At 38.2% G+C, this 24,439-nt stretch overlaps 1 protein-coding gene across 1 annotated transcript in view; it reads right to left on the bottom strand.

Annotated features, from left to right (window-relative positions):
• Positions 1-24,439, bottom strand: part of cfap74 (cilia and flagella associated protein 74) — a 128,225-nt gene that overhangs the window by 35,395 nt on the left and 68,391 nt on the right. The window contains exons 22-23 of the mRNA XM_058784035.1: positions 16,029-16,157; positions 10,466-10,553 (exon numbers count right to left, since the gene is read on the bottom strand). Of these exons, the coding sequence (XP_058640018.1) occupies positions 10,466-10,553; positions 16,029-16,157 (217 nt within the window). The remainder of the gene's footprint in view (positions 1-10,465; positions 10,554-16,028; positions 16,158-24,439) is intronic.

Genomic DNA, 24,439 nt, shown 5'->3' with positions numbered 1-24,439 from the left:
CAAAGCTTGTCTACTCTTCTACTACACACTCAAAAGTGTGTACTTTTTCTTCACCAAAAGAGTACATACTTTAAGGGCGTAGTATAAGTATGCACATTGGGACGCAGGGCTTGACTCTATCTGTGACGTCATATATGCAAATTCATTCTCTGCCAGCAGGAGGCGCTTTTAGAACGCTGAGAAATAGCGGTTTCCCCGGTAACGCTGTACACAAATCAGCGCACTGCTCACAAATGCTGCTTTATCAGGTATTACATGCACCATGAAATGAAAATTACATCCAAAATTTTCTGAAGACAGTCGGTTTCCTTCAGAAATACAGTGATATAAAAACACCGGCACCGTGTTTCAATTTTGAAACGTGCAGTGCTCATTCAAGTCAAAGCTTTTTGAAAAAATCTATTTGTGGCGGTCAGTTTTGATATTGTGGCGGGCCGCCACAAATAAATCAATGTATGGGAAACACTGCTGTTGTTAATTTAGTTGATTCATTCACTTGTATATTAATCCCCTTTATTCCATTTAGTCCATTGTCAGTTCTTGTCATGTTTATACCAGGGGCCGGTTGCACCAGCTAGACGTAAAAAAGCTTTGTGTAAGCCCTACGCTGGGCTTTGCAACGTCCAGATTTACAATAAATATTTACACCTGTTGCACCAACTAAAACTACAATCAGGTGCAACTACGGTCAGGTGCAGCATCCACGCTGACACATTCTCCCGGAGTGATAGCAGAGACGACATTCATGATGCAATGGCTACAACTACTAATATAGAACTGAATTGCTTAAGACATCATATCAAGTGAAACCACCACGCCATGATTTCATTGAGTAAACATTTCCTAACAATTCTGTGTTTTTATATCTCTCTAAGTAAAATATAATGCAATGCTTCTCACTAGTTATTTTTTTCTAGCTGACTATCGAGTTTATGTACAATGATTGTCTTTCCTGAGGTAAATGTGACTTTACATAACATTGTTCAAGTGTTTTATTGACATCTTTCTGTGGCTGAAAACTCACATTTATAGTTTGTATTTTGTGATCAAATTTACAGAATCTGAAAGCTGATACTTTATTTCTGATTAAAAGTAACAAAGCACAAAACTTATTATAATTATTGGATGGCAGGCGCGCTACAAAATGAATGGACTTAAAGACGTGAAATATTTCCAAGCATTTATACTGTCCTTCCAAGCAAGATGTTGAATGGTACTGTTAATAATCCCAGATCAAATGTAATATTTTACTGCATAATTCTGTACAGAAATATATTTTGTATTAGGTCAATTACAGTCGGCAGTGTGGTATAGCCTACACTGAGCTTCACGATTGATATTGCTTATCTTGTCTGAAAAGACCATAAACATTACAGTTCACATCTGCAGTAATAATTAACAGACATGAATCCTAAAAACGAATTATGTCAGAGCAAATCACTTTACACCTACCTTTGACTAGGCGCAAGATTTAGTCTCAGACGTAGCACTACGCCTAGATAGTGCAACGGGTATTGACTTAAAGCACTACACATGACTTAAAGCGCATTTTACGTCCAGCCAGTCTTACAACCGGGTGTACACCAAGCTGGTGTAACTGGTCCCAGCACACTGCAGACTGAGCCTGCTGTGATATAAGAGCCAGAGCGGACACCTGATCCACAGATCACCCGGAAGCCTAAGCAAACCGCGTCTGTTCAGGTGTGTGAGAAAGCAACATGACCAGTTTCTGTGGACCTATGAGTGGAATATGAGGGGATGGAGTGGAGCCTGTTTCATTACTTAACACCCAACAATTACTTAAATCTGTATTCCTGCCCGCCTCCCACTCCTACCTCCTCTGCTCGTTCTGAGTCTACAGAGAGATCTGTGCTTTAATACTCCGTCTGTCGATCAAGAAGATTGTTCTTGAGATACTTGTCTGTCCTGTATCTACCTAGAGATCTATTTGTAGAACTCTTTACCTTAGCCATGCCTTAGGGTGAATCCCATTTCTCTGTCTTACCCCTTCCCCTACGTCTTACCCCTAGCCCTTGTCCCTCGAAACCGAGTGGTAAGCGCTAGGGGTGAAAACATACCCCTATGAAATGAGACACCACTTGGTTACGGTTACGTCATCATACACCGTCGCTAGCTGGCTGCTACGTCACCAGAGCCGACAAGTGTCGATCACGAACTTTGGATCGTTTTACAAACTTGTTAAAACTGTAGACATGCATGGAGTCCATTCAAGGCTAGTCTGCGGGACTGTTGTGCAAATCAGCAATGTAACGTTAGCGTCGCAAACTAGCGATTTTTTAAAAACGTTTCAATTAAGAACATGGTTGCAAATATATATGTACAGGACTGTCTAGAGCACAAAACAAGACTGTCGTAATTTTTAAATAAATTATTTAAGCCGAAAATACTTGATTGTTGCCGGTTGCGCAGTGTGTTCTGGGTACCCCTCGGTTTCAAGTAAGCTCGAAAATGCTTGGTTTTAAGGGTATCTACCCTTCCCTTAGCCCTACCCTCGATCAAAACGAGAATTGGGATAGCCCTTACTCTCACGTGAACGCGCAAAACTAAGGGGATGAGGTAAGGGGAAGGGGTAAGACAGAGAAATGGGATTCACCCTTAATCTCCCCTCAGCCCTGTGCTTTGTCCCTCCACCCCTTCAGCTCTGGTGGGCTCCTCCTTCCCTCCAGCTCCGCCTTGTTCCTTAGATGCTCCGGCACTCTGGCTCCACCTCGGTTGTTTGTCACTGTGGTTCCACCTTGGTCACCTGGACCCTTGTCTCCACCATGGCTCCTCCCTTGACTCCTCCGTGGGCTTGGGTCATGGGAGTCTGGCTGGAGATTCCATCCTGGCTTCTACCTCATCAACTCATCCCTTGATTATACCGCTGTTATTTCTGTTCCTGCCTTGCATCCACCTCCTAAGCTCCTTCCCGCCCTCCTCTGGAACTTATGAGGAGTTATGACCGCAAAAAGAACTAAAAATACTCCATCTGTTTTGATCGTACAGATAAGAATAAGGTATCCTTTGAAACTGCAAAGGGTCTACTTTTATTTGTGTATAGTCATCATAACAACAAAACAATGTGCTTTCGTAAAATAAAGAAAATAATGCGTTCTCTGCCATCTCGGACTCTGTCACCTCACTTCACAGACACGTAAATAAAACATGAATCTCAGCTAATATTTGCCTCAAAGACATAAGAAATATATGTATAGAAATCTTGAAATGTCTACTTTTAAATGAAGTAAGTCACGTCCAAAACAAATATTCTCTGTTAACTCTCTGGGGTTGGCTGTATTGCTGGCGATACCAACTTGGTTTTTTTAAGATCAGTGCAAAAGACACTAAAAATACTCTGTTGATTTTGGTCACACAAATAAGTTTTATACGTCAATCGAAACTGTTAAGTGTCTACTTTTATTTGTGTACACTCACAATAACAACACAACTTTGTGCTTTTGGAAAAATAAGAAAAACAGAGTGCGCTCTCTGTCTTCTCCATCTCTGCAAACTGCTTTTAGAAACGCGTCACTAAAATTAACTGTAACTCAGCAAATACTCAACATAGAGACATGGGAGTTATATCTATAGAAAGCTTGAAGTGTCTACTTTTACACGAAGCAAGCAAAAACAAACATTCTGTGATGAAGTAATCCGTATGAAACCAACACGATGTTCAGTCTTTCCTTCTAACTCATTATCTCTAATGTAATCCAGCCCCCTCGCGGCTCGCGCCATTCATATGTAAATAGCCACGTGTGACGTGTGCACGTGCAAACGCACAACACAAAGAAAGAGCGAGGAGATCTGTTCTACTGTTCGTTTCTGGAAGAAGACGTGCTGAGTAAAGGCAGGATTTCCCTCGAAAGAAGAACACGATTTCATCCAGTAGGGGAGATCAATCTGATGAGTAAGTAATGTTTCTTTTTTGCATTAGTTAACGTTTTATTGTGACATAAACGTGAACAGATTTACTAGTTGGGTTTTTCCCAAATGACAACATGATGAATGCTACGCATCTAAGAATGTTTAGACCATGTTTATTATTAATACTCTCTTCACAAATAGATTTTAATAGCGTGCTAAACAATAATAATTAGTTTCTCAGATAAATATCCTTTTTTATAGTACAAAGTACATCCTTTTATTTTACAAAGCATGCTTGAGTCTGTGGCTACAGAATCATATCATAGGCTACTATAAAATCAAACATACTAGGCTATATGACTACAAAATCATAGTTGGGTTTTTCCCAAACTATAATTCCTGACTACAATGTTTGAAATCGTGTAAAACATTTTGAATATGATAGGCAATTCATTGTATTTAAATTTCTTACTGCACGATGATATTTTCATGCTCTATATAAAACAATAAAAGTAATATGAGTGTACACTGTAACATGATGAATGCTACAAGTCTAAGTATGTTTAGTACATGTTTATTATTAATAGCCTACTCTGTTCAGAAATAGATTTTAATAACGTGCTAAACAATAATAATTCTTTCTTTTTTATGATAGTACAAAGCATGTGTGAGTCTATGGCTACAAAACATATATATATATATATATATATATATATATATATACATACAGATGTTCCTGATATTAACATGCTCACAAACATGCTTTTTTTTTTTGGTTGTTTGTATTTTATTGAATCAGATACCTGCACCACAGATGCATCCTGATGTCTTCAAACTGTTTTCCTCTGAGAGCGCTGTACCAACATCAGATGTTCAACTACACTGATATTCTATGTTAAAACAAGCTCCTTTTCTACTGATTATGTTTTTTTCTTCTTGAATCCATGGAAAGAAGTAGAAACACTTAAATAATACACGTAAATACCAGGTATGATATACTTGTTTCACTTGTTGAACAGAATCTGTTGCAGGAATGACTCAAAGTCTGTTCACATCTCTGTGGTTAGATCAGTGTGCACAATAATGTGTCTTTGACCTTCATTATGTATGTTTTGATTATACTGTGTTTTAAATAAAATACAAATAATTTTAAAAACCCTTTTCTTCAATCTCCTCACATTCTCTCTTAACTGCCTCAAAGTCACAGTCACACTGATGGGCCATCAGGGGCCATTAGGGGAGGGCCCTTTGTCTCTCAGGTGAGACTCACTTAATATTCAAGGCCACTGGCACTCCCTCGCATATAGTCTTTCGATCACAAAACATGTCTTGAAAAATTTAAATCAATATATTGTTTTCTGTGAATTAGTAAGCAGAATGATTTTCACATAATTTTGAAGCAAATATTCTAGCCTACAAGACTGATTACGCAAAAGTCTTATTCAGAACTATTTAGTGTGGGTTTTAAGGCCTTATTTCAGCTACATTTCCCCAAAATTTACTAACCACGCATAATATTTTTTTTCTAAAAAATGCAAACATGTACATCCATCTTGGTCACATATTATTGTAGCACAGTTTGTGCTGAATACAAAAAAATTACACGTTGGTCAATAGTATGTTTTAAGTAGCTAAAATAAGCACAAATATCAGGGCATGTCAAAACATCTCAAGGGCCCCAAAATTACCTCAGAACCCAGAGGGTTAAAGTAATCCGTATGAAACCAACACGATGTCCAGTTTTTCCCATCTCAACTCATTATATCTAATGCAATCACGGCCATGCGCCGATCGCGCTTTTCAGATTCTAAACATCCACGTGAAACACGCTGTCACGAATCTGGTCTGCACTTCCGTTCATTCAACACCAGAGGTCACTCGCTCACCACTTTGACTTTCACACCACACATCACAATGGACTGCGTTTCCCATCAGCCATCTCACCAATCACACGCTCACCTGATCACACGGACACAGCTGTAACCAATCACACTGATCACATACCCTATTTAAGCCACGGACTTTCTCTCCCTCGGGGGCCGAGTATTGTATGCATTATCGCTGCCCTACAGAGCCCCGTTAGTTTTCCTAGCCTTGCCTTGTCTCGCCTAGCCTTGCCTAGCCTTGCCTTTGTTCGGATTGTTTTCCCCTGACTGGACTCTCGCTCACGTTTTGGATTACCTCTCTTGTCAAGCCCCTTTGGATACTGTTCGCCGATCGTCGACCCACGCTTGTCTTTGTTTACTCTCTGTCTCGCCCATGTTATACCTGTTTGCCACTGTTTGACCCTGCCTGTACGACCACGTCTCTGCTCAATAAAAGCTCGCACATGGATCCACACGTCTCACATCTCGTCAGTCCCGTTACACACGCGCGCATGTAAACGCCCACATCGCCTCCGCGTAAACAAACAAGTTCATCCCAGCTACTTTTTGTTTCTGGAAGAAGACGCGCTGAGAGGAATAACCCAGAATTTACCTTAAAAGAAGAAGAAGAACACAAAGCAATGCATCGCGCAGCTGGATCCAGTGGAGGATATCACTCTGATGAGTAGCCAAAGATTACTTGCATCTGTTGTTATTGTTTTATTGTGACATAACTTGTACACATTTTACTAGTTAGACTTTTCTCAAACTATAATTCCTGACTACATGAATGAGACATTTTGAAATATGTCTCATTTCATTGTCTAAATGGTTCACAACGGCAGGATATTTGTTTAATAACATATAAAACCACAAGATATAAAAGTAGTGTGAGTGTTAACAGTATGAATGAATGTTTAGCACAAAGGTGTGTTACTGTTCAAGTCTCAGTGTTCAGATCAGTATGTTTAATCATGTGTCCTTGACCTTCACTGTGTATATTTTTATTATACTGTATTGCAAATAAAATACAAATAATAATCAAAAACCCACATTATTTTACTCTCCTCACACTCTTTCTTACCTGCCTCGGCTCCGTCACATTCATATTGATGGCCCATTATGGGAGGCCCTTTGTCTCTCAGGTGTGAATCACAAAATATTCATGGCCATTGTCACTCCCTCGCATAAGGGCATTCTATTACAAAACATGTTTTACAAATGCCAAATCAATATATTGTTTTTTGTGAAGGAGTGAACAGGATAATTTTCACATTATTTTGTAGCAAAAACTCTAGTCTACCACATCCAGTTCTCAAAAGTCTTGTGAAGAAATATTCTGTATGTGTTTTATGGCCTTAATTCAGTGACTTAAAAAAATATTTTTTCACTAACTACGCATAAACATTGTTTTCTCAACAGCACAAACATGTACTTTCATGCTGCTCACATATTATTGTAGCCCAGTTTGTGCTGAATACAGTGTTATCAGACCTTAGCCATTAATATTTTTTTAAGATACTGAAAAAAACACAAATGTCAGGGCATGTCAAAACTTCTCCAGGGCCCAAAAACACCCTCAGACCGCAGAGGGTTAATTGGTGGATGACAAAGTACAGCAATAGCAATTTGAAAGCAATCGGACCCATCATACAGCACGGATGAAAGAACATCACCTATAGCTAAACCTGGCAAAGACTAAGCTTCTCATCTTCCCTGCCACTATGACTATGACTATGATGTCACCATCCAGTTAGGTTCATCATTACCCCATCAAGTTCGGTCAGAAATCTTGGTGTAATCTTTGATGACCAGCTGACTTTCAAAGACCACATTGCAAAAACTGCTCGATCGTGCAGGTTTGCATTGCACAACAACAGAAAGGTCATCCCAAGATCAGGAGCATGTTGCACAACTTCTTGTCCAGGCCCTTGTCATTTCTAGGCTGGACTTCCATCATGCGCAATCAAACCTCTACAAATGATTCAGAATGCAGCGGCACGACTGGTCTTCATCAAGCCCAAAACACGTCACACCTCTCTTTATCTCCCTGCACTGGCCATCGGTTGCGGCTTGCATCAAGTTCAAGACATTGATGCTTGCGTGTAGAACAGCCACACTTACGAAGCCTGAGATCTACAGGTGAGCAACACCTTGTGGTACCATCACAGAGAGGCACAAAATCACTTTCATTTTTGTTCACTGTTTCTGGCTGGTGGAATGATCTTCCCAATCCTCATCTGGAATGCTGAATCCCTGACAATTTTCAAGTGACAGCTGAAAACTCATCTTTTTCGTCAACTTTTGATTGCATCCTTAAAAACAAAAAAAAAAAAAAAAAAAAAACGTTGCTTTCTCTTTTCTCAATCCCCCCATCTAGCTTGTACTAATCGGAACAATGTCTGAAACTTTGTATTACGAGCACTTACTATGTTTGCCTCTTTATGATGAATCGCTTGTTTTATTGCACAATTGACCTATCGGTAAGCCCTTCCGCCCGAATGCAGACTAGCCAATGGCAGTCGAGTATCAGTTGCATGGGGAGCGGAACTCAGACATCTTTAGGTTTCAGTGCCATAGAGAAACATTGGAAGATCCGAAGCTCGCATCGGTTTTATGGGGTTTATGCTTAAAAAATGGAAAAACAATGTGCCTGGGGTACTTGTAACACTGATTCCAGATATCCTGAGAGGATGGGCAATATAATTTATTACATTTCCTGAATCCAAACAAAACAGAGCAAAATGTCCCTAAGTATTCAACCCCAATACAAATGAAGACAAAAACGTTCATTTTCTGGTTGTCATACACTCATTAAGTTACAATTTTCATCTGCTCAAGCAGAACGTTAATGTTATCTTGTGCTTTAGCAAGGTATCTCTGGCTAAAACTAGCTAACGTTAAAGTTAGTGAGTCCATGCTAACATACAATCCTAAATAGCGGACTGTTCTCGCGTCTTGTACAGTTTAGGTCAAAAACACATAAACGAAGATCTACATTTCAGTGCCTCTCCATATTAAACTGGTTAAATGTACATTAATTTAATCGTACCCTGCGACACATGAACAGTGTTGATCCTGCATGTTGTCATCCGAGATCGTGATGACCGTCCGTAATATGAGACTTCTCCCGCTTACATTGTGATCTGTAAACCCTCGCTTCGAGTTACCCGCCATATTTATTTTAAAATATTTTATAAATCCCTCCATGGAATATTTAATTCCCATTTGGTGGCCTTCTGTGTCCAAAATTGTGCAAAAACATCGTGGGACAAGGTTTTCACACTGCAGCTGTCATTGTCCGAGGGAGCAACAGTAACTAAGGGGGGCGGGGCTTACGATAGGTCAATTGTAAGTCGCTTTGGAAAAAGCGTCTGCTAAATGAATAAATGTATAATGTAAAAGTAAATGTAGTGAATCTTTTGGACTCTTTCCTGAACCCACATACTGCCAGGTACAATTTTTGTTTACTCCTGAAACAGTTCTCTTTACAGCAATCTAGCTAACTGGGCTGCCACAAGAGCTCCACAAAGCTCTAATTAAAGAATAGGTTGAGATCGTTTGGGGCCACACTGAAAATATGTGCATTTTACAATATGTGGACCTCATGCCTCATATTACCAACTGGGTTGTTAGTTTTTAATTTCAAACCCTAATTTGAAAGAAAAATTGGGTAAAGTTAGCACTCAGATGTGTATGTGGTTGTTGTGTGGGGGTTCTGCCTTGACACCCTATCCACAATGTCTTTGTTTAATGCACCCGTCGTTTAGCTTTTGTCTAGTCCTCATTCTATTAATTGTTCCCACCTCTGTGGGAAAAAGTTCCATTATGGAACTTATGGAACATTAGATATGACTAATGTTATTTGAGGCATTTGATAGTGAGGTGAGGCTGCTGAGGAGGCAAGAAGTATCTGGTTATGTGCCAGCACTCTGGTCCGGGCACAGGATTGGGATCAGTAAGAGTCCTGGCGTGAATGAAGAGTCTGACTGAGGAAAAGGATGAGAGGACGAGGTGAGATCCTGCTTTCTGCTTTAGCATGCTGAGATAGAGGGATGACAACCAGTGTCCAGTTCTGAGGATTATGGGGTTTTTTATAAACAAAGTAAAGGGCAAAAGTGGTGTAAGGGAATACAAGTAATGCATTCCTTTGAGCGTGTTGCTTTGCATGCATAGCAAACAGCTGATAAAATGGGTTAAAATAATATCCCACAAACCTGCAATGAAGTATGGACCTGAGGGTATTACAGAATTCTATCCTCTGTTTAGTAAACATGGTAATTTTACTGAGGAAATGGAACTTTTTCAAATCATAAGTCAGCAGTTGAGATAGGAAGTTTCTGTAATACTGAGCCATATCTAGAGACCAGAATATCACAGGCCCCATGTACATCTGGCACATGATTTTTAATATCTGATTATTTATAGAATTATTTGATTGATTGATTACAGAAAATGAGAGGTTTCATTAACTAAAACATATGTAACATGTATCTAGTAACCGCATAGCAATGCCTTAGCAAAAACCCCAAATACCTTTGCACCATGGCAGCGATTTATGCATGGACAAAGACATGTTTTTTCATTATAAAAGCAAAAATGAGAGAGTATTACATTTGCATTCAGCCTTCATGAGAATACAAGCATTAAAAATAATGATTAGCAATGAGCCACTAGATGTAAAAATGGGCAGATCTGAAAGATATCCTTACTTTGAGAATGAGACTTCCTACCTGATCAGCTACTTGTACAGTCAGGGGAACCTCCAGAACTCTTGTGTCTTTATTGAAGAAGCTTTTGGCATCTGCAAACAAGCTCTGTCTATAAAGAGAAGTTTAAAAAAAAAAAAATGTTTTGTCATTATCTCCTCGAGATCTTAAATATTCAGTATTTATTAAACTCAGTATCAGTATTTATTAAAAGTGCATAGTGTATACTTCTGCATCATGGTTGAGAAAATAATTTTGCCATATCTTTTTTTAATACATTAAAATGCATTTCACACACACACTGACCTAAACACACCTTTTTATGAGCATATTTTTTATTTCTGAATAAAAATGTGTTTTGATATTTCAGTGATACTCCTGTTGTAATAGAGAAAAAAAACTAATCAGAAGAATAAACATTTTGATAAGAAAACCTTTTGCCACCAAATCAAAGTTGTGTTCAATCAAATGTGGTGTGACCAACAAAATGTTAACATTCAGAAACATGCATGAACACACACACACATACTGTTTTTTTTGTGGGGACATGCCATAAGCGTAATGGTTTTATACTTCACAAGCTGTATTTTCTATCCCCTTACCCTAAACCTACCCCTCACACAAAACTATTTTAGTTTTTAAAACACTTAATTCTACTGTATATGATTTATAAGCTTGTTTCCTCATGGGGACTAAAAAAATATCCCCACAAGGTCAAAATTTACTTTTATTACTCTACTTGTGTGTCCTCATAATGTAAGGAATACCAGGTACACACACGGCATTGGAGGAAGCTCTACAGAGTCACTACAGTGATTCTGAGCAGATTAAATGGTTTGTCGGCGGCGAGTCAAGATTCGAACAAGAATAGTAATAATTCATGATCTCTGGAGTTGCTGAACAGAGAAATATGAGAGTGAATAAACAATGTTCATTTTTGGCTGAGCTGTTCCTTTAAGTGTATTATCAGTCATAGACTTTCAGGAACTGCTTCTTCTGAGTTAATGGAATCAGTCGGAGTGGCACTCTTGAATTGGCTTGGCACAGCATTGTGGAACAGCTTTGCGGGACGCCACCCAGCCCATCTGTCGATGGAACAAACACCGCTAACAGGAATCTGATTGGATCTTGCTTGTGAATACATCCTGACACATCCTCTGCTCTAAAAAGCTATTTTTAGCTGACTTGAGCTGAACTAAAACACACTGCTACACACAGTGTAACACAAATTGAGTATAGTACTTGAGTAAAACATGCATACCCTAATATAACTCCAGTAAAACTGCAAGTACCGCTTTCCAATTTTTACTTTAAAGTGCAAAAGTAATTGATTTTAAATGCATGTACATACTAAAAGAAAAAAAAGTACTGTTTTTTTTTTTTTTTTTGTACTTTTATACATTCAATCATACGTTTCAAATTAAATTAGGAAGGGAGAGGGGGGTCTAATTAATTATATACAGAAACTGAAGCGCTTAAATAGGTTAGCGCTCTAACATTACTTTCAATTATTATTAAGTGTCAATTAGCCAGCATGAATCAATAAGGACGATTAGTGGAAGCAGATATTTAATGTACTGATCTACAAGTGTTGTAGATCTGTTTTATGGTGAGACCCCACTCTGAGAAAGGTTTGATACATTTCGATTTAATCTCTGCTGGACAAACACAAATAAATTTCCATCACTATCAGATATGGCTGCTAGGACAACTGCCAGACACCTCTTAGAGGGAGGATGAAGAAATCAGTACCAGATCTGGAAAGGAGAGGACTTTGTATTGGTCCACATGCTGTTTCATAGGAACTAACTGCCCTTCACCCATCTTCAAACTCATTCTAAATGTTTAGGCCAGTTTTTTTTTTCTCCATCATGTTTGGAATCTAAGCATTAAGAATGTTGCCAAAAGTATTCTGGTAGTGGGCCACACTGTGCGTGCCACCTCTGATGTCAACAGCCAGTCACAGCAGTGAAGTGGAAAAATGCCAAAGTGCAATCTCCTCATTATTGGAACGGGATAAAAGTACCCATTCAGTGGCCATTCCTTGTTCTGAGTCTCCAGCCTGTAAGGAAAGAGACATTAACAGATATTTTGAGCCTTCATCTGGCTAGACAACAACAAACGTTGCATGTCCCGAGTCTCCATGCCAGAGAGGCAAAAGCAGAGTGACCAATTTTGGTCCAGAGAGGCAGAAAAAAATACAGATGCATCTGCAACAAGGTTAACCATGTGGACCATGTGGAAAAATATTTTCCAGAGACCTTGGCATTCTATATTGTCAGTATAAGATTATTTAAATTGCATTGTGTTTTGTATAGCTGATGTCAGTTAATAAAAGTTTTTTGTAATTTTTTTTTAATATGTATTAAGGTTCTTCACCTTAATAGTTTCAGAGAAACATTTTATACTTTCATATATTTCCTTTTCTATTCCTTGTATTCATTTAGTAGTTTTTGTTGTGTTAATAAAATAATTTGTATTTTATTATTATTCACTTAACAATCCTCTATGATTCTTCTTCACTGTTAAGGTGTCCTGAGCTGGTGGCCCGAGGTAAAAGGAGGATGGAGTCATCTGACATTCTCACGCTCACCTTAAGTGATGTGACCCAAACTCACAACATATATGGTGCTACATGTGAGAACCACTACAAAACTCTATGCAATAATTTTGTACAGTAATAATTCGAACAGTTACATAATGTGCCTTTTTAAATCAAGATTTTGTTTATTTGAATGTATAAGGGATTGAATGAAACTAGAATGTTTGCCTTCACTCATTTATTTTAATGGTAATAAAGTACAAATATTCCATATAGTCTCACAGTTGATATAAGTGCACAAAACCGCATGTATAATAATTATTAAAGAAATGTAGATGGAGTTTGGCATGACAAAAATAATTAAATTAATAAAAAAAATTTTAAAAGTTGTCATAAAAATACACCACTGGTCCTTAGAACCACCTTCCTTCTTTATAAGCTGCACACACACACACACATATTTGTCTCTATAGGCATGCTAACTTATGAACACAACTGAGCTTTGTTGTGATCTTTAAGTGTTTCAATAGATAGACATAATCAGCAGTACTGATTAAACAAACAGCTGTCCGTGTGTCTGATTCAAACAAGCTCTGTCACAGTACACATGGACAGAGAGAATGAGAAAGACGAAAAAAGAGCATCAAAGTGAGCTTTCAAAAACAAGTACTATCACACAAATATCCACATCAAGAGAACAAGGAACATAAAGTAACTCTATAATTTTACACAGTGTTTCACTGTCTCACAAGCTAAATTTTCAGTCCTAAACCTCATTTGCATAGATGCTTGGGAAACAGTATGAGTCGGTGTGTGCGTCTCTCAGCGGGGGAGTGTTAACAGCTGCAGCGACTTAATGAACAACCACATTAACAATGAAAAATACTTCTAGAGCATTTATTAACCTTGGTTCATTTCAACATTTATATTTAATACTTTTTAAATCATGAATCATTACATTTTGAAACATTACATTTATGTAAGCTAATGTATCAGCTAATGTTAATAAATGGAATTGGAGTGACGAGAGAAATGAAACTAGCACAGTTATACAGAAAATATAAAGTATTAATATACAGTTTAGAGTCATTATACGTTATTATTATACATGTCTCTGCAGTACTTGATTCTGATTGGTTAGTCATGGTATTGAACTGTCAAAAATAAAAAAAATAAAAATTTTTTGCCAATGGCAACATACCAATACTATTTTCATATCTCTTGTATCACTTACACCATTTTTGATTATGTGAGTGTACAGTTACAAATGACTGTAATAAAAACAGGCTCGGAAGACAGTATTAATTTTATTATATTTATTATATATTGAATGTAAAATCTTACATGGATAGATGGATGGATTAAACTGCAATGTTCATGCTTTTACTAGGCTGCTAGACAAATAACGAACATAAATCAGTCTCATGAAACAATATAGAATAACAAATATAATGAACAGTCATCCAGACATTATCACAAATTATTAAAAGGATAGTTCCGGTCCTTGATTACGATTGGCTAAGCCATGTTCAAAGCCGTTGTAAATGACTCTAGAAACACACACCTGTGACCTCATTACATCAGTATTAGTGTGCCACTGCTCTGTGTGTTGCTGCTATCAGTTTCACAGCGTTGAAGAAATTGTTTTAAAATGTCATATTTTGCTGTTAATTTTGACTTAATGGGTGGGCTAAGCGCATACTAATCATTTTATAAAAGCAATAAGCCACATTTTCTAAAAGCACTGGGGCTTTAGTAAACCACAGCTTCTTGGGGCTTATTACTTTAATAAACCTCTTCAGGGAGATACAGGATAACCCTGTCATCGTTTTTAATTGGCAAAAATGACAGGCTGACTGCACGTTATCCCTTATTTGACCACAGGATGCTGTCAATCAATCACAATAAAGTATTACAGAGAGCTGTGCAACAATAGCCCATAATAACGACCCACAAAAGGCTCCAGTGAGAATGAGCCATGTGAACAGTATTACATAAGAAGGAGTCAAGACAGATCTGTGGGTTTTGGATCACAGGAGAGAGAGAGAGAGATGAGAGAAAGAGTGCGGACACTGTTTAATGCTGTTCTAATCTGCATTTTAAAGCTTTCGAAAGCAGATTAATGCAATTTCACTTCCTCCACTGCAGCACATCAGGCCCACGAAATGTTCTATTAACTTTGATCACGTAATGCTGCTTCATCTGACCTCAAATCAGCTTAGATATCAATATGCTGTTCTGTCTGATGAAAAATGTGGGCGAGGAAAAGGGCACCACACACACGCTTCTCAGCCTCGCTCTCAGGAGCCTACAGCACTGCAGCACACCGCGTTACAGTTCAGGTTTAAAAATATCTCAGCAGCCTCATTCAAATTCAGCTCCAACTAAATGTCCACATGCTTCTCTCAGGAGCTTTTATTGATGTTTCAAGGTGTTATGTTGTGAGAAGTTCCTATGATATAATTTACATTTTTCAAGGAAGGGAACAGTTTATTTTTCACAACTATCATATTTTGTGTTAACTTTCTCTGAGCAAATCCCTAAATCCATCCTTACTCCATACAAGCAGTGTTTGCAACAAACATCATTTCATGATGTATGAAGCATTTAGTGGTAATCAGCAGACCTTTTAAATTGAAACAGTGTTAGAGGTATTATGTTACAAATAACAGGCGTTACTGTCAATTTCCATGTTAATTTGGTGCAATTAATTATGGGAAAAAAAGTCAGTGTTAAAATGATTAAAGTATTCAATGCATTCTGCCCCAGCACAAACCTGTACATTATCTTACACTGCATGGAATTGCTTAGTGATGAACATGATGCAGGATGACGACTGACTATATGATGTAGCCTATTAGAATGCAATTTTATGTTTTCAAATTTCACAGTTTAATAAACAAGCAGTTCATATTATGTTTTAGATAATATTGTCAGTATTGTCTGTTTCTGCTCAATTTCACCAATGAAAATGGTTCCAAACAAAGCCACAGCAGAATTGTTTCAGAGCAACACAGTGGTTATTATTAAATTATTAAGGACTACCTGGGCAGAAATTTCAGCTGAGCACTGAAGCTGGATTTGGCCTGGATAAATCCTGTTTTAGGCAAGATGGACATATGGTTCCTCATCTCTTTACACACCTTGAATGTCAATCTGAGAGCTGTGCTGGCCCTTAAAAGAAAGAAAGGAGAAACAAACACCAGATATTCACATTCTCGATCAATCAAGAAAAACAGACTGAAAGTGGAGACATAAACAGAGAGAACCATTATATTCATATATGAAAGATGGCTCATTTTCAATTTAAATACAAACACTCAATCACACTGGATTGTATAAATGTGATATCCATTGTGTTTTAGGTAAGATTTTAGTTTTAGTAATCTCTACCAAACATTTTCTTCCTACAGCAGAGAGCACATGCTTCACAAATCAAAAATTGGACTACATAACCAGAAAAATAAACAAAGTATGAGAAGCAGCAGAGATCTGTGTATAGCACTCATTCAAATCCACATCGGTAGGACTGTTAAATATGCAGTTTTCCCACTATCTATATGGATCTAGAATAGGTGACCCATTTTACCCAATGTTGGGCACTGCCTGCAGCAACAAGCTTCCAGAACAGCGGATATAATGGATGTTCATCCAGGGAATTCTTTAAATAAGTCCAACTATACACAGCTACACTGAGAGCTTCAGATCATGCAACTCATGCTTGCAAGTTTGACAAGGTTCTACTCAAATTTAGTGAAGCAGCTTTAGAGCAATTGATCAGTGAATAAATGCTCAAGCCATCAGCCATCAAAGAAATATTGTTGTTGCTCTATAATAATGGTCTGTTATACATATTCTGGATTTATCACAAATCTATCATTGTACTTACTTTATGTTTATTAAAAAGCTTAACAGAGCAATCTTACCAATGAGTAATAGAACAGATGGTGTCCTACTGTAGGTCAGAAATAGAGTGCAACAATAGGAAATACACCTGCTATCCCTGACTACGTTTACATGGACATCAGTAATCTTTATTTAACTTATTCTAAATAAGACAATATTATGATTAAAGGGATAGTTCACCCAAAATGAAAATTTTACGTTTATCTGCTTACCCTCAGGGCATCCAAGATGTAGGTGACTTTGTTTCTTCAGTAGAAAACAAACGAATATTTTTAACTCAAACCGTTGCAGTCTGTCAGTCATATAACGGCAGTCAATGGAACTCACGGCTTTGTGAGATAAGCTCACGGCTTATTTTTTTATTTTTTTATTTAACCTTTATTTAACCAGGAAAAGTCCCATTGAGTTACAATAACTCTTCTCCCAGGGAGTCCTGGCCAAGATAGGCGGCACAAAGTTGCAAAGAAAGAAAACATTAAAAAGACAGGACAAAAATAAAATAAAATGTTCATACTACACAACAAATCGCTATACATAGATTATACATATACAAACAAAACATTATGTTTAACTTAAGTAAATACAAGCATATAATTTAAGGGGTACCTAGTTTAAAAACAATTACAACGTTCAGTCAGAGTTGACTTTAAAAGGTTTTTAAAAATATGAATAGATGGAAGTGATTCTAGTTTTAAGGTGTTTTGGAGTTCATTCCAAACATTTGGTGCATATGATGAAAAGCTTTTTTCCAAATTCTGTTTTTGTTGATGGAATAATTAATAATAATTTTTTGACAACCTTGTTCTGTAAACACTGTTTTGGTAAGTAAGTAAATTTGAAATGTAAATGGGTAATTTACCCATTAGTGCTTTGGCAATAAAAATCAATAAATGAAGTTTCCTTCTGAGAGAGGAGGGCCATTTTACAGTTTCATACAGAGTGCAGTGGTGAGTCCTAGCTGTTGCATCTGTAATGAAACGTAAGGCAGAGTGATATAATACATCTAATTTTTTTAATAAAAATAAGGTAGAGTGCATATAAATTAAATCACCGTAATCCAAAACTGTTAAGAATGAACCCTGCACCAACCTTTTCCTTGCTGAATAAGGAAAACACCTCTTTAATCTAAAATAAAAACCTAACTTAGGTCTGAGTTTTTTTAAAAGGCTTTCAATATGGACCCTAAAAGACAATTTATCATCAATCCAAATACCTAGGTATTTGTAAGAAATCACTCTCTCTATTGGAGTACCACTTTGTGTTAAAATAGTGAAATCCATAGGAGAGTGTGAACGTAAAGACCATAAATTTAGTTTTTTAGCATTTAATACCAATTTTAATCCTATCAGAGATTTTTGTACCTGATTAAAGGCAGATTGTAAATGATAAATTGCTTCCTTCAATGATGTAGCAGAGGTGTACAAAATAGTGTCATCTGCGAAGAAATGAGCCTTTGTTTGATTCAGATGTTCACCTAAATTATTTATATAAATAGAAAATAAAATAGGACCCAAAACTGATCCTTGGGGAACACCCATTTTACTTCTAGCAATGATGAGGTACAGTTATCTAATGTCACACACTGAGTTCTACCACTCAGGTAATCATAAAACCAGTTAAGCACAGTGCTACTAAAACCTATGTTTTGCAATCTTTGCAGAAGGAGATTATGGTCAACGGTATCAAATGCTTTAGATAAGTCAATGAATAGGGCAGCACAAGACTTTTTGCCATCTAAAGCATTAACAATATCATTTGTAACAGAGGTTACAGCCGTAATTGTACTGTGTCCTTTCCGGAAACCAGACTGAGTGGAACTTAAAATACAGTTATCAGCTAAAAAATGTTTGAGTTGCTCATTTATAAGAGACTCCAATAGTTTAGACAAGACAGATAATCTGGAAATTGGCCGATAATTATCTAAGGCCGACGGGTCTCCATTTTTAAAAAGTGGGAGGACAAATGCAGATTTCCATGATTTTGGGATAGAACCACTGTATAAACTAAGATTAAAAATGGAAGTGATGGGTTTAGCAATCAAATGTGCAGCAGTTTTGAGAAAAAATGGCTCAATCTGGTCTGGCCCAGCAGACTTTTTACAGTCCAGGCCCAACAGAGCATTTTGCACTTCAGAGACAGATATTAAAGTAAAGTTAAAATTATTTAAATTTACATTAGACAAGTTTGTGATAGAAGTTACACTATCTGTGGGGTTGGTTGGGAGTGTTGACTGAGCATCTATTCCTGCATTAATAAAATGCTTGTTGAATGTATCTACTATATTTTGTTTACCCCTTACTTCACCCTGACTTGCTATCATAACTTCTGGGATAGTTGGAGGAGGTACGTCTCGAAGAAGATTTAATTACTTTCCAAAAACGTTTGGGATCATTTAGGTTTTCATTTAATAAATTCAGATAATATTCACTTTTTGTACTTTTAATTAGTCTTGTGCATTTGTTTCTTAATACCTTATAATTTACCCAGCATTTATCATTATTATTTACTTTTGCTTTAATCCATGCTTTATTCCGTTCTCTAATAGCTGTTGCTATAGAGTCATTAAACCAAGGATTGTCTCTACCCCTCACTCTGTATCTTCTAATAGGAGCATGTCTTTGAACTATGGCTAAAAAGTTCTTTTTAAAATAATTCCAGGCTAGCTCAACATCATCCATATCACAGACTAAGTTTAAATCACTCTGATAGATTTCGTGAAGAAAAGCTTGCTCATTAAAACATTTATAATTTCGTTTAAAAATATACCGTGGCTTAGTTTTAGTCAATTTGCAGTTTCTAACACACACAACCATACAATGATCACTGATATCATTACAGAAAACTCCAGTAGCTGAATACTTATGTGGAGCATTAGACAGAATTACGTCAATTAATGTCGATTTGTCCATTCTGTGTGATTTAGATGTGTAGGTGACTGTACTAGTTGCGTCAAATGTAAAGCATCACATATGTCTCTTAATGCTGATGAAGGTGATAGCCAGTCCCAATTCAGATCTCCTAGAAGAATATACTCATTGGACAGTTTATGCAAAAGTCAGACAGTAAAGCAGTTGCTCCAGCTGCAGCCGAAGGTGGGCGGTAACATCCTACCACAGTCAGAAAAGCGCCATTGGGGAGATTTAATTTAATGGCACATAATTCAAAGAATTTTGGCTTTGTTATTGATTCAATGGAACAACATTCCAACGATGCCTTAACATACACAGCTACTCCCCTCCTTTACCCATACGATCCGTCCTGAAGAGATTATACCCTTCGATATGAATCATATTGCTCGTGATTGATGGTTTGAGCCATGTTTCTGACAAGACGATTACGTCACTTTCTGTCAGTTTAGCCCACAGACGAATAGCATCGATTTTATTAATCAGGCTGCGACGTTGACATGAATAAAACGCAAACCACTGCTATCTTTTAAATCGTCAGGGCTCAGAAGTTCAAGCAGTTTTGGGCCTGGGTTTGGATGGACATTACCTGAAAGGAACAGGAGTAGAATAATCCAAACTGATCTTGCCGGGCGACTATTGCCGACTCAATGATGACGCCTGCAGTTGTTAAACTGGAACCGCCGTACTTCTGCCCAATTGTAAAGTCCATACCATGCAGGGTGCAGACCGATGAAGCCATGAGGACTGATGTAAAGCCATCGGCATCAAACAGCATAGTCACAGAATTTGGGAGAACAATCCGGGAAGAAGCAAACAATCCATCGCCAGATGATCCCAGAGTATTTACAGTCCGTGAGCTCAGCACATAAGCGAGCACTGCAAGCAGCAGGTAAACTGGTAGCCTCATATTGTTGTTGTAGCCAGACCAGCTTATTTTCGTTGATAAAGTGCGCTATATTATTGTTTACGATAAAGTTTGTAAACACAGTTCTGAGACACAGGATGAAAATTTTCCAAATCAGGTAACCCATTTAGCAAAAAACATAAACACAGGGAAACGTGCAAACACTGGCGCCGCCATCTTGGGAAGTGACATCAATTCTATGCAAAGATACGTGCATTACCACCACCTATCTCTCAAATGGACCATTGACACTCCTAATTGAGATTGTAGATAGAGTGTCAATGGTCAATTTGAGAGATAGGTGGCGGTAATGCACTTATAAGTCTGCGATCCGCCGTAAAGCAAGAAGAAGAAGAAAACACGTCACGCAAGATGACGTGACCCTTCGGTGGCAATGCACGCATAGTCCTTCGCTCTGCTCACTTTGTCACTTTGTATCCTGTCAGTAAATTTTGAACGACTCTTTATTTAGCTCACTATGAGTGTCCCAGAAGTCAAGGACAGCCGGAAAAGAGAGAGTGGACAATCGCCAATAAAGAAAAAATTCAAAGATTACCCCATCTCCAGAGAGCATCTTGACGCTACTATAGCTAACGGTATCAAGCTAGCGCTTAAAGAGCAACAAAGTACTCTCGATTCGGTAGTGGCTTCGACTGTAAGAGACGCGATAGACTCTGTACTGGAGCGATAGCCTCCTGTACTGACCCCAGCACTCCGTGATCTACATTTGGATATACAGAAGTTGAAAAGCTAGCCATTGCGGCGAAACAGACACGTGACCGGGTCGATTCCGTTCAAGCAGCTGCACGTGAGGATAGAAGGACAGTCACAAACTTAAGAAATAAGCTGGAGCAACTCACCGAAAAGATGACGAACATTGAAGATAGGAGAAGGAGAAATAACGTGTGACTGGTGGGGTTGCCGGAGGGGGCGCAAGGCTCCGATGCAGCTGGTTTCCTCAGAGCTACTCTTTCCAAGTGGATCCCTTCACTGAAAGGCCGTGACATCGAGATTGACTGGGCCCATCACGTGTATGACGGAAGGAAAAACTCAGATCGGCCGCATACTCTCATCTTCCGTGTGCTGAGGTGGCATGACAGATCGGCGATGCTGAAAGGTGCTCAGCAGGCATATCCGGTAAAATATACGCAGGACAATGTCACGCTACTATTTTTTCCCGACTTTAGTACAGCCACAACTACCAAGAGAAAGAGCTTTAATCCAGTCTTGAAGAAGATGATAGCACTTCCTCACCTATCCAGCGGTAATTAAACTACGGCACAAAGGTGAGCAGATGATGTTCGACTCTCCTCAAAAGGCGGAGGATTTTGTTACTTCACTGTCACTGATGACGTATTCTGCAAAGCAGCGGGAAGGCGTCGGCTACCGTCTCCATCCTCACAGCTCAACGAGGGAAAATTAACGATGAGGTCTGTGGTGATCCTAACCGCCCCGGAAGAGGACAATAACAAGGTGGCCATGGACACTTGTTAATTTCTTTTTGGAATCTTGCCCCTGCCCTGAACGTTTGTCCGCTGATTGGTAAATAATAATGATTTATTTATTATTATTATTATTATTCTTTGGGCTGATGGAGAGCAGGTTCAATCACTACGCTTTTGGCTCAGTGGGCCTTTGGGGACATGTCTTGCGTTGAAGTGGACTGGTCACGCATCAACATTTGTTTCTGTTGTTTATGCAGACCTACACTCTCAGTAATGTGTGGTCTGCTTTGGTTTTTATACACAGTTGTTTGTCGTTCCTTGTTTTTGCTTTTTTTCTATGCCCTTCAACAGACATCAATAATTTTATTTATTCTGCTTTTCTTTTAAAAGGACTATGCATCTAGGTGGACTAGGATACATACTAATGTTTACATGTCACTGGCAGTATGGCATTGCTTTTGTTTCTCTTCACTTAGACAGAATCTTGGCATTGTGAGCACACAATGCATGTTCTGAATATCTTATCATTGAATGTGAATGGCCTAAATTCTCCTATTAAGCGTACCTGGATATTAGAATATTTTCTGTATAAGTTGATACAGATTTCCTGTGCCTTGATACAAGAGTCTCAGTTAAAACAATGCGATGTGGCACGTTTTCAAAACAAGTATTATAAACTGGCAGCCTTCTCTTGTGCCCCTAATAAAGCTAAGGGGGTGCTTATTTTAGTCGATAGGAAGTTACATTTAACTATTGAACATACCGGGAATGATGATGAAGATAGATTTGTTTTTATACGCTATAAAATACATAATGACAGGTTAGCACTGGTCTCCATTTACTGCCCGAATGAGGTGTCTTGGTCTACACTGGGCAGAAACACATGCAGTGACTTATATGATAACCAGGGACTCTGCTCACTTCAAGAACTAAGAACTAAGTTTTGTTTACCAGCATCATCATATTTTGTCTTTTTTCAGTTATGTTCAGCTCTCAAGGCCTATGGAGTTCCCTGGGCATCCCCTATTTCCTCTCATCCTATATGGGATTGGATCGCACCACTCTCTGGTCGGCCATCTGTTTCTTTAATATATAGTAAACTTAATGATCACACTGCAAAGTCTCTTTCTATTAAATCTAACTGGAATCGTGAATTAACAGATCTTGATTTATCGGTCGACTGGGAGAGGGTGTGGTCTAATCTAATCTTAACTTCTAAAAACTTGGCTCATCGTCTTATCCATTTCAAAGTCATCCATTGAGCATACATAACCCCTTACAAGAGATTTAAAATAAAACTGCAATCGACCTATAACTGTCATATCTGTAACACTGTATCAGCAGGTACTTTTCTCCACATGTTTTGGGAATGTTCAATTGTTGTCGGTATGTGGATTCATATGGATTCTGTTTTGTCCTTTTTGCTGCAAATTGAAATTGTTATGGTGTCTGTTGGTTCCCCCCTCTCTGTTGTCTCGTTTATGTGGATGTTGTTTTGTTGATTTAAAAAAAATAAATAAAAAGTTGATCACAAAAAAGAAGACACGTCACGTGCCGGCTGTTGTGTGAACGCGCTCAGGACAGTTGGACAGTGCGGCGGATCCGAGCTAAAAAACGATATAAATACTGTTCAGTTTCTTGCACAGACTGATCGTTTCGTGTCTTTAGACCTCAATGTATCGTACCGTTTTACACATTGTAATATATAGATCGCTAAAGCCATGCTCTTCTGTTTGCCATCAAACGGTTGACCACTTCCATGTGTGTATCCTGTTGCAAAATGTGGCGAAAAGTCCTACACAACGGTAATAGTGTGATTAAGGTGTTTACATGTCTATACAGCACTTCGATAATGCGACTAAAATAGGAATACTCCACATCTTAATTCGATTTGTGTTTACTTGGAATACGACTTTAGCCAGATTAAGGTAATCAAAAATCTCTGTTTACATGGTAGATTCTTAATTAGTCTTAGTAGTGTTACAATCTGAATATTGTTGTCCATGTAAACGTACCTACTGACATGCAAATTACAAAACCAAAAGTAAATACACCTGTGACTTCCAATGCATGGTTAGACAATGACCTCTGTATAAAGCAGGGGTCTCAAACTCGCGGCCCGGGGGCCAATTGAGGCCCGCGGGATGATATTTTGTGGCCCCCCTACTTGACATCAAAGTTTAGTGTTAGTGCGGCCCACACGTTGTTCTCAAACGCACCTTTTTGCTGAGTCTTGCCGCGCTTTTATTTATTTATTTTTTTATCACTTACAGTGTTTCCCCTACCATTATT

Source organism: Onychostoma macrolepis, chromosome 08 (genome assembly GCF_012432095.1).
Source record: "Onychostoma macrolepis isolate SWU-2019 chromosome 08, ASM1243209v1, whole genome shotgun sequence".
Lineage (NCBI taxonomy): Eukaryota > Metazoa > Chordata > Actinopteri > Cypriniformes > Cyprinidae > Onychostoma > Onychostoma macrolepis.
Note: the sequence above shows the minus strand (reverse complement) of the source record. Positions and strands in the feature narration are given on the sequence as shown.